Raw genomic sequence first — 13,571 nt, 5'->3', positions numbered from 1 at the left:
TCAGTGTATGGTGCGTGTGTGACATACGCTGCAGACCTGCATGTGGCCTGTGCATGACCGCATGCCGTTGACCGCATGCCCGCCGCAGTTGTGTGCTGCCTGGGCCGGGGCTCCCCTAAAGCCGCAGGTCTTCCTGGTTGCAGCTGGATAAGTTATTCTTCACTTCCCTTCCTAAACACACACTTGCCCAGTGCTGCTGGCGCAGAGTCAGAATGGCCGCTGCATTTCACCCCCGAGGTGGCTTCCTTCCAGCAGTGGGTGAGTGACCCCGGCGTGCGCACTCTCTAACCTCCTCTTGGACCCTTCTGCACAGAAGGTGCTGCAGGAGTCTGAAGAGGTCACTCTGTTTGTCCTGGCCACCACTCCTGCTTTCACACCCTCGCTCCATGGACAGTCAGCGGCACCCGTTTCTGGGTGTCAGAGTTTTCCTGCCCATTTTTTTATGCACCCATAGTATTTTCAACCAGCAGCTGAGGGGTTCCGAAAGTACGTTGAGTCCCTTGACCCAGAGGCAATGCCCAAATAACGCCTTTAGGTATTGATCCTTTAACTCGCTTCTCCTGGACCCCACGCAGGACAAGACAGAAATGCCTACCCCCTTTGAAGATGTTTTTAGCCCACAGCAGCATCCTTAGGCTTCCCCGCCCACATACAGCTTCCACAATGGACACAGCTTCCATACCCTCCCTGGCCCATGGCCCAGTCCGGCGGGAAACTGGCAATCATGTGCTAGAGAGCTGCTTCTAATTGGAGGAAGGCAGCTCGGCCTGTCCCTCCAACAGGGGAGAAGCCTGGACAGCCACCCATCCCCTGTCCCCCAGGGACCAAAAGTGCCACAGCGACACATGCAAAGGGTCTGTAGGGAAGCAGGAAGGTTCCCTGTGGCTAGGAATTCCATCAGCCAAGTCTCTATCCAGAGATCTCTTGAAAAATGCTGCTTGACCTGCCCCCTGCTGCACTTTCTCAGTTAGAAATACATGTCTGACAAAGGCTGCCGAACTGCATTCCTGGTGGCAGGCAGGAAAGAGAGATGAGCCGGCCCTCTTTGCATATGTGTCCAGATGGACATGGACGTTCATGGAAAGATTATGCTTCAGGGAGAGGGTGGGTGTGGGGCAGCCAGCATGTTGACTGCCTGTGCCTCCAGTGCTCGCCTTGGTAGCCGGCCTAACCAAGGACCCAACCGATGGACATGATTTGGGTGGATGTGTTTGCAGGAGATGAGAGGTGCCCGAGGAGGGTGGATTTGGAGTCCTCGTGGTCCTCAGGAGAATCACACAGTGCCGAGCAAGTGATTCCTCCTGCTGTCTCCTCCACTACACTCCAGCAGCACTCCCCCCGTAGCCATAGTCAGGGATCACTTGAACTTCCTAGTTGGAAAAAAGTAGCATCAAGTTGTTGCCAATAGCAACAATGTGCCTGTTTCCTTGCGCGTTTTGACCTTTGCCTAATTTGGAGTGAACCAGAGCTAAGATGCCAAGTACATGTGCGGAGGAAGAGAGGACGAGGCAGGCATTGCACAGGCCAGCGGAAGGCATGCTACTGAGGGCGCCTGTGAGGGGACTGCCCGCCTACGCCCACTCCTGAGTCCAAGGACTTCCTGCAAGCTGAGCACCTGCCTGCTCAGTCAGAACTAGAGGAAGGAGCTAGAGATCCGGTGGTAACAGGGGGCATTTCTCCTGCTCCACGAGAAACAGCAACAGGAAAGTGGGAATGCACAACTTGGAAAGGAGGCCCGGGCGTCTGGGCCTGGGCACTGTGCCACCAGTGTAGGGCACAGCTGCTGAGGCTTGGCACTCCTGGCATGCCCGCCCGGTTCCAGATCTGTCCCTGCACTGCTGGAGACCATGAGGAAGGTCTCCCACCACCCACCCACCAAAACTAGCAGGCAGAGGCTGGCCTGTGCAAAGAGCCCTGTAAGGGATGAGTGTGATGGGAGGCAGGAGTCAGAGATGCCAGGAACGACACCCAGGGAGGACTTCTCCAGCCTGGCTGGGACACCCTGATTTCTTCAATTACTTTCACATTTTATTTTGCTAAAGAGCTCAAGCTTTTTTTTTTTTTTAATTATCACATGAGGATATGTTTTCATTGACTTTTAATGTGAGAGGGAGAGCGAGAACAAGAGAGAAGAGGAAAGAGAGAGAGAGAGAGAGAGAGACATCAATCAGTTTCCTCCCATATGCATCCCAACCAGGGATCAAACCACAACCTGAGTATGTGCCCTAACTGCACATAGAACCCGTGACCTTTTGGGGTACTGGATGATGCTCCAACCAACCAGGACACCCCAATTTATGCACTGGGTTCTCATTGGAGTAAGGCAGCTCTGGCTGCCCCTCCTTAGAGAGGTAAACATCACATCTGCTTCTCTCCTCCCTGGAACACTTGCTGTGGAGATCCCAGAGGCGCTGGCACCAACAACACCGGCCACAAAGTACAGAGGGGCGGCTTCCCCTGGCCGTGCAGCAGCCACCACAGGTGTAGTGTGGGTGGACGTGGAGGAGTCCTTGCTCCCTGAGCATTCCCATCTGCCTCCTTTTTTAAGAGTGATGGCAAATACAAAGTAGAAGGCCTGTGGGTTGTGAAGGCCGGCCCACTCAGCTCTGCCTCTGACTAGCTGTATGCTCTCAGGAACGCGGCTCAAGCTCCAGTTGAGCCTGTGGCTTCATCTGTCCAGTGGGGGGTACTGTAATACCTAAGTGGCAAGGCTGGTGTGGACATTAGCACAGGTGTCCGAAATGTCTAGAGTGCTTGACACGTAATAGCTGCTCAATGTTCAACCAATGGTGACTGTCAGTAGCTGTCCTCACAGCTAATCTGTGTCCCCGGGAATGAGACCATCCCCACCTGCCACCACCAAGGTCTGGGCGAGTTGCAGAGGAGGGCACTTGAGAAGGGAGGGTTCCTGGGGTATCAATGCCGCCCCATGGAGCAGGAATAAGAAATTCACAAAGAGCACCCCTAGGAGACCAGGGGACAGGCTGGTCCTTTCAAATTTAGTTCAGACAGGAGGGCTGGCAGCTCACCTTTTCTAAATTAAAAATTTTCGAAGGAATAAAAAGCACTGACCATTGACAATGCAGACTAGAATCAGGTGTCTGAACCTGCTATGGTCCAAGTGACATTTTGTGAGAATTGCTTTCAAGAGACGTGATTGCTGGCACGTTCCACAGAATGGGAAAACCTGCTTGTTTAAGTGGCCAAACCTGGTTGTTTACAAACACTATACTATACATAAGATAGTGGGTTGTTGTGAAAGAATCTGTTATTTTATTTTAATCATAGTCCTTATTTTTTAAACAGGTTTAAATGTACACGAATGTATGTTAATTCTTCAGCCAGTGAACTTTTTACAATTAATTAAATTTTCACCTACTCTTGATTTTTTTATTTGGTGGTTGCTTTATGTTTGTGGTATCTTACTTTTTAAAGGTCAGTAAAGAGAATATTTTAAAACCAAATAAAATCCCCTTTAGCTCCTGAGAGATCAGAAAGCTTGGTGAGGGCCCAGGAGTAACACGGGTCCAGGAGTGGATGTGGCCGCCGAGGGGCTCCAGCCCCCACGGCTGTGGAGTGGGAAGGCCAGAGGCAGCCTCGCCTCCTGCCATGCCGCTCGCCCTGCTTGGGTTGCTCGCCCCACTCTGCTATGGGTCAGCAGGGGGCACTCTTTGGCTTGTCCCATAACCTTGTTTTCCCATTTCATCTGCCCACCTTGCCTCACAGAGTTCAATAGAGGGTGATAAGCGGTCAAGAGGTGAAAAGTTTTTTTGAAACTCTTCTGTGTTAAGTATGGATTTCTCTACCATCCCCGCCAGAGTTGCTCAGACCTCTGAACTATCCCAAGCAAATGCACTTTTTCCCCGATTTAAACATCATCGAGAAAGGAGATGCCACAGAATTCCTTATACGCCCTTTTGAAATCATTTCGCTTTGCTCAGTGGAGAAGGGGTACCAGGGGCACCAACCTCCAGGAAAGTCATCGATGAAGTTAGGCAGGTCCTTGGCTTCTCCTCCTCCTGCCAAACCCAAGCCAGGACTTTACCTGTCCACCTGGCTCTTAGGCTCCTGGCTGCTCCTCTCAGCAAGTCCCCCAGCGCTGTGATTCCACACACACTCATCATTTATAAACCTGAGCATCCCCTACTCCTAGATGACCTTCAGTCTCCTTGGGAGGACAGCTCATCTCTGGGGCCTCCCACTCTTTGTCTGCTGAGGTCACTTGGTGAACCCTGTTCAGCAAAACACCATTTTTCATTAGCAAAGATGAAAATGCCTGTGTGTCCCAACAAGGTGACCAGTTTGAATCAATGGAGACTAGAAATAGTGTGCTGCATGCCTTCTGTTGCAACTTCTAGTTCCCTGAACAGGAGAACCTGGGTTTCTCCTATTCTGGGGGGGGGGGGGGGGGGGGGCGGGGAGGGGAGCATTGAATATCGCTAAAAGGCCACTGGGATAGCAACTGAAAAAGTAAGGAGTGGGGGATTTCAAAGCAAAATGTGTAACTGGGATTTTTTTCTAATTTTTTCTTTTGAATTATAACTACATATAGCAAAATGAATACATCTGTAACCTATGCCCCATCATCCTAGAAACTTCCCTCTGGCCCCACTCCTGTCAATTTTGTCCCTCCCCCAGAGGCATCCGCCGTTAATGTCTATCTCCATAACAGAGTGGATTTAGACCTGGTGGACCTAGATCTGTAACTTTGGTCTGAGGTCATCTGGGCAAATCAGCAAGAGAATCTCATCAGCAGCTCTGATGTCCGCCCCCCCTCCGCCGCCCCTTAGCTTTGAAAGGGTCCTGCCCGAGCCCCTCGCGCTTGGCTCTGCTGCCCCCAATATGCCCTCTGACCCCAGGGCTACTCTCTGAGCCACAGCCCTTTGCCCAGCCAGAGAGTTTAGCATCAGTCTCCCAGGTAAGTGGCGACAGTTCTTGGTAACCAGGATGGTGCATGTTGGTTGATTACATCTGCAGGTGCGCTGCACAGAGCCACAGCATGCCAATCAGCATGTCGATTTTCCTTAAAGCACTGCCCAAAAGGGAGCCATTCCTTTTGTGCCTTTCCTTTTAGAAACAAAAGATTTCATGAGCAACTTCTTGCAGGCTGCTAGCCGGCAAGATGGCCACAGAGCCAGGGTGGGGACTGAACCTGTGGGTGTTTGTGAGCCTGTGGTCCATGAAACTGAAGGATCCCAAATTCCATTGGATTAAACTTTAACGAAGGCCACGAAGGTGAAAAGCGCTTTGTCTGTATGCAAAGCTTTGATGTCTCTGGAATGTACCTTCTGCGGCTCCGTCCTCAATCACTGTATGTTTTTTCCACTTGGACAAAGGCTGCTGCTAATAGCATTTCCCACCACCTTCAGCTGCTTCGCTCAGCTGCCAAGGCCTCAGTCTGAGCTGGCTGCCGTTTCCTGGCACCATCATCCGTTCCCAACTGACCGACTCTGAGGAATATCACACATTCAGACCCCAAAACTATGCTTGGTGGCAGGCAGAGGCAGAATCGCTGCTCCCCTCCTAAGTGCTTCCTACAGAAACACCCAAACTGGAGGAGGAAGAGGAGCCCTGCAGGGCATGGGCAGGGGTTCTCCTCTCTCTCTGGGCAGGGCAGCAAGCCCCTAGCCACATCCAGCTTGATTCAGCTCATCTCTGAACACAGGTAGCCTCTGTGTCAGATTTCACTTTGATCCCCGGGAGCTACAGGGATCTCAGCACTTCAGAAGGGAGGCAGCTGCTGAGCCAGAGTGATTGCAGGATTTCTTCCCCGAAGCCCAAGGCCAGGCATCCAGCCCTGCCTGCGTCCTGCATGAGTAACCACCTTCCAGCCTCACCCGGGAGGTCACTGCGTAGAAGACAGATGGCAGCTGGGCTGAGCTGCGTCCCCCCCCTCCTCCACGCCCCCCAGCAGCCAACCCGAACCCTCATGACCTCCTTTAGCAGCAACTGGCATTTGGCAAATGCCTACGTGCAGGAGTGGGGAGAGGGAGAGAGAAATGCCAGAGAGCACCACTAGGATTGCGTGTTCTCTAGGCTGGTCAGCTGCACCCCTGCCCCTGAAGTCAGGAGAAATAGAAGCAGCTGAGGGGAAGGGGGGGCAGGATTGATGGGCTGGCCACAGGTCCTTGGAGTCACAGCAGTGCGCCTGAGCTCCAGGATGGAGGCAGGAAGAGATTAATTAGAGCCTCCAAGCCCAGCCCATCCCACTCCATAGAACTGAGAGATATGGAGGATGGGGGCCTCAGGGTCAAATTCAGCTAAAACAAATAGACAGTCACACAGTCCTCCAGAAATAGAGTCTCCAACCTCCCTCAACCCACAGACCCCTCTCTCCTGCCAAAATGACCTCATAATGAGGAAGCAGCTGTAATGAGGGTTTGGACGCCTGGTAACTCACCTTCTTTGTCTCTGGGCTTTTAACATACCACTGGACACAGACTGTGATGTGGAAGCTTTAGTGATTTTTTTCTCATGTCTGCCAGCTAAATCAGAGGCCCGAATGCTGTGTATGACAAAACTGGAACATATGTATTTGGGGACATAATGTGTCATTTGTGGCCCTGGTGGAGAAGGGATGGAAATGGGGGGAGCCGGTATTTGGTGGGTGGTTACTGCATGATAAGGAAGAAAGCAAAATTCCTTGGAGCAGGGATGGACATGGGTCAACGGGGTGGGGGAGGTTTGTTAGAACTCTCAGACCAGAGTCCCCAGACTCATCAGCCTCACATTTCCCCAGAGAGGAACACACACACACACACACACACACACGCACACGCACACACACACACACCATGCTTTCTGCCTTCAGGCCTGCTTTGAGAAGGCACAATCCCAGGTGAACCCACTGAATGACAAATGCCTGGAGCTCCGTCTAAGAAAGGGCAGTCAAGGAGAGTGCGGCTGAGTGTGCCTTAGCATCCAGGGCTGGGGGGCCTTGAAGGCCTGCCTCTGCCTTCCGCCAGCTCGTGCTGAACCTGACCCACTCTACACAAAGGAGTAGCCGCCTGCTTTTAGTGATTTGCAAAGACTGGCATTGTAACCCTCTAGGATTTAAAAAAATCTGATTTAAAAATCCTTAGCGTAGTATAAATGTATCCTGCTGCAGGCGAAGTTCAGTGTATCTGAAGATTCAGATAAGGTTGCTGATGGGGAGATGGTGTGCATGTGTGTGTGTGCATTTTAAGATGAGCAAAAATGAAAAGTTTGTCTTACTGGTGAAAATGAGGAGTCAAAGACCTAGCCCATTTGCTTAGTGGATAGAGCATAACTGAAGGGCCCCAGGTTCGACTCCCAGTCAGGACATGTGCCTGGGTTGCAGGCTCGATTCCTTAGTAGGGGCCATGCAGGAGGCAGCCGATCAATGATTCTCATCATTGACATTTCTGTCTCTCTCTTCCTCTTCCTTTCTCGCTGAAATCAATAAAAATATACTTTCAAAAGAAAATGAGGAGTGAAAGAAAGCGATGATGGCGAGAGAAAGGAGGAGGAGAGCAGGAGGTAGAGCACACTTTCGGATAGCCCCTGAGAGCAGTGCCAATTCCGGACGAGCTCCCGTCCATGCCCTCAAAGTCACACTGCCGTGTCCCTCTGTGGAGCGCTGAGCCAGATGACACATGGTCCTGTGTCCAGTAGTCACAACTCATGCTGTTCGATGGTTAGATACGCCCATTATCCATCAATTTGTCAATCAGAAGGTTTATTGAGTACCCCACCAGGCTTCACAGGCCTGATCAATTTTTTTTAATTACATCCAGCTTACACGCAGCCAAGCCCAGCAAACAAGCTGAGCCCTCGTACCCCACTTGGAAATGAACATGAGGAACTGCTGGCCCTTGCAAACTCGGCCGCCGTGCTGATGAGCCGTCGTGTGCTGCCCTTCACGGATGGCAATGGTGTCACTGACCCTGTCAATAACAGGATGGGTTCTCAGACACGATGATCAGTCGGCCTGGGTCCAGCCACACTCTCCTCTAGGCCCTGTCCAATGCTATGGATTTCTGAAGAGGGGAGCGGAAACTGGGCACAGTCACCTCCTCCCAGGCATGTGAGCAATGGGCCTCGCTAAGGCTCTCAGTGCCTCATGCACCCAGCTTCACAGTCCAGTTCATTGTCTTACTTTCCAGGAAGAGCTGCTACATAGGTTGTAAGGGAAGGAAGGGCATGTGGCATTCCTGATGTGAGGCCCTGGGTACTGCAGAGAGGGAACCAAGAACATAGGAGGTGGCAGGAGCGCACTGTCCGAGGCCCACGGTGGCACATGGTCACCTGTTCTCCGAGCCGTGACCGAATGCCACTCTCATCGTCCAGAGCTGGGTCATCAAGAGGACCCAAAGCCTGTGTGCCTCTCCTGCATTTCAAACAGGCTTCCTAAGTCCTCTGTATTCCTAAGACTAACTAGTTCATTCATTAGTTTCCAACCACCCAGATGCTTAGCCACACCATCTATTTGGGTCAGCCCACCCTCCCTGATCCTGCTACTCCCCAAGCCATCTTGTCCTTCCTCGCTTAAATAAAATCAAGTTCAGGGACAGCCCGCAGGCATTAAGAGACACGCGGCCTTAGAGCTGAAATGCCTGGTTTGGGGTAAGTAGAATTCCCGCACCTCAGAAAGAGTGCCAGCAGCACACCCTGCCTCCCTAACCTGCCCAGACTCCTGGTTGCTCCAACTGCCTGCAGTGCAGGCCCCCAAACCCAGAGATCAAAGGGGGTCAGTTCACAAAGTCCTTTGGCCAACATGGCTCATGCAACAATTAATTCACCTGTCTGGCTCTCTGTCTCTGTCCCTCTGTGTGTGTGTGTGTGTGTGTGTGTGCGCGCGCACCTGTGTGTGCCTCTCTGTCGCCTGTCTCTGCAGGGAAAGTCGCTGGCGGGCAAGCGCCTCACCGGCCTGATGCAGTCCTCCTGACAGTTCCCACCGCAGGGCCTGGGCCCGAGGACCACGGGGGCAGGAGGCGGCGCTCCACATCCATGGACAGAGTGTCCTTGCGGGGAGATTTGGTCACTGTGACAGAGAGTGAGGGCAATGAAGGGCGACCGCGGGGAGACTCGGTGGGTGAACGGGAGGACCTGAAAGAAAGTCCACAGAGCCTGGGGTTGGCCCGGTAGAGGCCCCTGTTTACAACCCTCCATCCTTGTACAGTTGTGTGCAACACCCCGCTCTCTAAGAGGCCCTTGTCCTAACTCGTTCAGGGGAGAGCTTCTTGTGGGGTGTTGTGACTATCACTTGAGATATATTCTTCTATCGTCACTCCTCCCTCTGCCTGGGGGATCCTGCCATCCAGCCAAGGCAAGAAGAACCAGCTGGCCCTGCGCACACCCTGTGTTACACCCCATCCCCACTGTCTCTCTGGTGCACCCACAGCACCCACCACAGTTGTAGCCACTGCATCCCCACCGCCTCCCGCCTCCCCCATCTTTGTGGCCACCCACCCTCATGCGACACGTCCCGATCACGTCGTCAGCACGGAGCAACCCCCAGAGGCCACCTTCTGAAGAGGCGTCCACAGGCACGCTGGCCGCCTTTGGGTCCTGCAGGCCATCCCGCGGGTCCAGTGCCAGAAGCACCAGCGCAGGTGAAAGAGCGTGTGGCTTAACAGATTCTGACCATCTCTTTAAACGTGTGTGGTTTCATAATTTATTGTTTTTGCCCTTTTCCTTGGTTTCTTCCCTCGTGTTTTACTCAAAATAAACATGGCCATGAACTCGGGGGCCCTTGGGATCCTCCCCTGCAGCAGCCCCAGGTGGAAGCTGGGAGGGTTCCCAGCGGGGGCGTTGCTGGGTCACAGGGCTGGCAGCCCCGGGGTTATGGCTTCCTGGTGGGCGTGGCCAGGCTCCTGCTGGGCTGTCTCAGTGCTGGGTGAAGCTGGAGGGGACTTGGCTGCAGAGGGACTAGGCCAGGGCCAGTAGTCCTCTGACAGCCCACAGAGGCACCCACTAAACAATGCCGGTCATCAAGGGAAAAAGCCGACAGAATGCAACACCTGCGAAAACCTGCAAACGAGCCATTGGTATTCCCTTCATGTGTGCGTCAAAATGCTCATCTGCCCACTTTGCTGTGAGGTAATGTATGTAGAGCACTGAGTCAGGTGCCTGACACATAGTAGGTGCTTAGCAAACGGTAGCTATTGCTCTCATCATTGTCATTATCATGTGACTCCCATGGGCCTAGGAACAGAGCAGTATTAAGCAATGTGTTTTTTAATGCGGACACTCACTCCCCCACGTGCTGTGACCATCCTCCTTTGATCTATTTTTGGCCATACGTGAGAAATCGCCCTTGGGACTTATAAACAGCAAACATAGAAGCAAAAAAGCGGTCACTGGTATTTCTTTACTCCTGCAGGCAAATTCACCAGCTGGCGGCCACAGGCACATGAGCTTGTTTGCAGACCCTGCCTCCTGGGGTCTCCCATAACCATCTTTCTGACCCCCACCCCTACCCCCCTAGCCATGTCAAATGTCTTTCTACCCAGCCCTGTCCCCAGGGTTCCAGCCTTCCATCCGTCACAGTGGGGCCGCCGTGGGCATTAGGAGTCTTGGTGAGGTTTATACCCTTGTGGGTTCTCGACCACCATGCCGCAGTTTCCCCCACTGGCAGCAGTTGCTCTCTCTTCGAGGTACAAACCAGATGGCATGTGTGGAGTCCTCAGAGTGTCTCCAAAGGTGGCGTTACAGACCCAGACTCCATGAGGCCTCAGCGCAGAGCTTGGCCCTTGGCAGATATGAGATAATGACTAAAAGGAAGCCCTGTCCCACACTACGGGGCCTTTTGAGCCCTCCTTTCCCTCCTTTTTTATCTTGCTTTTCACATGGAGCCCAATTGCAGTTTAAGTTCCTCTGTACCCAACTTCACCCAAAGGAAGTTCCTCCCTGCCAAGGGCCCCCGCTGTGCTGACATCAAGGCACAGGGTATGTGGACAAAGGTAGTTCCAAAATAGCAGGTGCCTCTGTGCCCTCCCTTATGCAGGGCAAGGGCCTGGTCCTCCTGCTCTTCCGCAGGGCTGTGGACAGGGCAGGGCTGGCTTCCCTGGCCCCTGGATGGCTGTTTCTGAGTGATGCTGGCCTGAGACTTGGCCCACCCTGGAGGCTCCCAAAGGGCCCGCCTAAAGCCAAGTGGACTCCAGCCTTGAGATGGAGCAGGCTGGAAGCTTTCTAACACCTCCGGGGACATCCAGAGACAAAGGCCAGCTAGCAGGCTCAACAGAGTTAAGGGCACTTCAGATGGATTCACACCCAGAGCAATACCCCTTCATCCCACCTCCCAGCCAGGCATACCCAGTCCTATGACCACCACCACGTGCTAGTAGATCATGTCTAAAAACAAAGGGATGGAGTTGCTTTGCCCAAGTTGGCCAGTCCAAGGTCAGTCTACTATGCAGACCTTAGAAGGGAGGTACACTTGGGAAATCAGGTCTTGGCCAGTTTCTCATTGGCTTGGTCTACACAGCCAAATTCAGATCAGATTAGACTTTTGAAGGCAGTTCTGCAACAAAGCATGTTCCCCTGCCTCCAAAAGCTTCCTTAGCTCCCCTGACTGGGCATAGTCTCTGGGCCGGGACCCTGCCCACTGAGTCGCCAACTCATCATGTTGACAGCCCCACAGCCAAAGCATCAGGACAGCCTTAGAAGCAAACACCCACCCATCAGGACAGACACACAGACACTAGGCATTGGGAAATGCCTATAAGGGAAGAATAATTGTAGGTTGGCACATGTAAATGCCTGGCAGCAGTCAGAGGACCTGCCCTACCTAGCAGAAACTCTCTGGGGCAGGAACAGGGCTCCTGTCCTTCTAGAAAGTGATGCTTTGATCTGCTGGGAATGTATTGCTGTGCCCCAGGAACACAGCGGGGCCCAGCCCACCAGTGCAGTCTGCTGGTCAAGCTCCAGGCCCACCTCTGCCAAGGTCAGGTACAGGCCAGCACCCAGGAGAGAACGCTCACCACTCTGAGTTGCTTCTTGGACCAGTGAGCACCTGGGGACATGCTCTGGGAGCTTTTTCCCTGGCAGGATTGCTGGTGTGTTCAAACTACCTCACCAATGGGACACTGAACCAGGAGCCTGCCACCCATTGGGCCCTTGGCTGGTTGTGGAAGTTGGTGTGTTCCCTAAAATGCACCCCTCCTATTGTGCTCCAAATGCATGGATTTTGAAAGCTACCACTAGGAAGCCTTTCCAGAAGCTGGAAAGGGTTGAGGACTGTTGGTGTTCAGGTCTGTACGAAGTATTGGGGGAGGTGTTCCAGCAAAGTCCAGGAGCTGGGAAGCCCAGAGTGCAGGAAATAACGTGCCACCAGCTTGCAAAGGGCTGGCCAAGTTGAGTACATAGCAATGACCACGTGTGACACAGTCCAGTAGTGGCCAAATGAATCCCTGATAACTCACCACGGGACCCTCTGAAGAGAGGCCTGTGCTTATGTAACCATGGCAACAGCAGACGCCAGCAGCCTACTCATTAGTACCACCCGATGATAGGCATTCCCCGGGCACAACCCAAGGGCCATAAAGTAGCAAAGTAGCAAATGTAGCAATAAGAGGCCCAGGGCTGTAAAGGGACAGGGTCCACATGACCCAGCCTCTGCCCTCTTCCCAACCCCGACAAGGGCTCCGAGGCAGGAGCTGCCAGCTGTCTGGGAGAGAGGCCCTGCTCCGGGCCCAGGGGTCCTGGTCCGTCTTCTCTGCCCACTCACCGCATGATCACAGACACGTCGGAATGGCCTTCTCGTAGTGCATGTGGTTCTTATTAGTTTATTTTTCTGGAATTTGGGGATTGGACCCCAGAACCAAACATGCTGGTACAATCTAAAAATAAATTACTTGAACCCACTATAGTCCAGCGAACTCTGTGTGGCTCCTTGGTTTGGGGGTTCATTGGGCAGAATGTACCTAAAAATCTACCACCGCTCCTCACTCCCCACTCCTCACCCTGCCCCATTAAACACCTGCCTGCATCTACACATGCACGCACACAGCCTGTGAGTGAGGGGACTCACTCCCTGCAGGATGCTGGGGCAGGATTCATCCTGGAAGACTGGGAAGGTTGTAGCACCAGAAGGCTGAGGCCCCTGACTCTACCAGGGTCTCCTTGGCTGGGAGGTCTCTATGCCCCATTCTCTGTGCTCAGCCACAAAACCCAGCGGCCTGACAGCAGCAGTTGTGGCCAGACACAGCTCTACTCTTAAATAAAGTCCCAGGATCAAAGTCTGCTGCATACAGACGGTGCTCCTTACTTAGAGTCTTGGTTTCCTGAGCGACAAGCAGTCTCATCTCCCTCTAACGCCAAAGCAGTGTAACTTTGAGAGCCTGGAAACCAGGCTGACAAGAGGAGGAAGAGAACACAGTAAACACACACACACACACACACACACACACACACACACACACACACACACACACAGTACTACAACCCTATGAACAATGAGGCTGGCCCCTAACAGCTCGCTTCAGTGGCAGAAATGTTGTTCCTGAAAGTAGAAATTATCTCAGAGGTATAGGAATGGATCTTTGGTCACATTTACATGGAAACCAATTTGTCTCCCAACCTCTGGGCCAACTCCCAGAGCAGGACTT

The 13,571-nt window shown here is 53.0% G+C and overlaps 1 protein-coding gene across 10 annotated transcripts in view; it reads left to right on the top strand.

The window, feature by feature from the left end:
• The window catches only part of RGS6 (regulator of G protein signaling 6), a 495,409-nt gene extending 482,580 nt beyond the window's left edge, over nt 1–12,829 (top strand). For 4 of the 10 annotated variants that reach the window (XM_080664882.1, XM_080664872.1, XM_080664873.1 and 1 more), the window contains exon 17: nt 8,858–12,829. In XM_080664882.1, coding sequence (XP_080521008.1) covers nt 8,858–8,908 — 51 coding nt within the window. In that variant the 3' untranslated portion in view covers nt 8,909–12,829. Of the gene's footprint in view, nt 1–191; nt 259–8,857 lie in introns of all 10 variants that reach the window. The other 6 variants (XM_080664876.1, XM_080664877.1, XM_080664879.1 and 3 more) reach the window with 2 other exon arrangements.
• Nucleotides 12,830–13,571: the final 742 nt, after the last annotated feature.

This window comes from Plecotus auritus (genome assembly GCF_963455305.1).
Source record: "Plecotus auritus genome assembly, chromosome: 1".
NCBI lineage: Eukaryota > Metazoa > Chordata > Mammalia > Chiroptera > Vespertilionidae > Plecotus > Plecotus auritus.
This window is presented reverse-complemented; position numbering and strand designations above follow the sequence as displayed.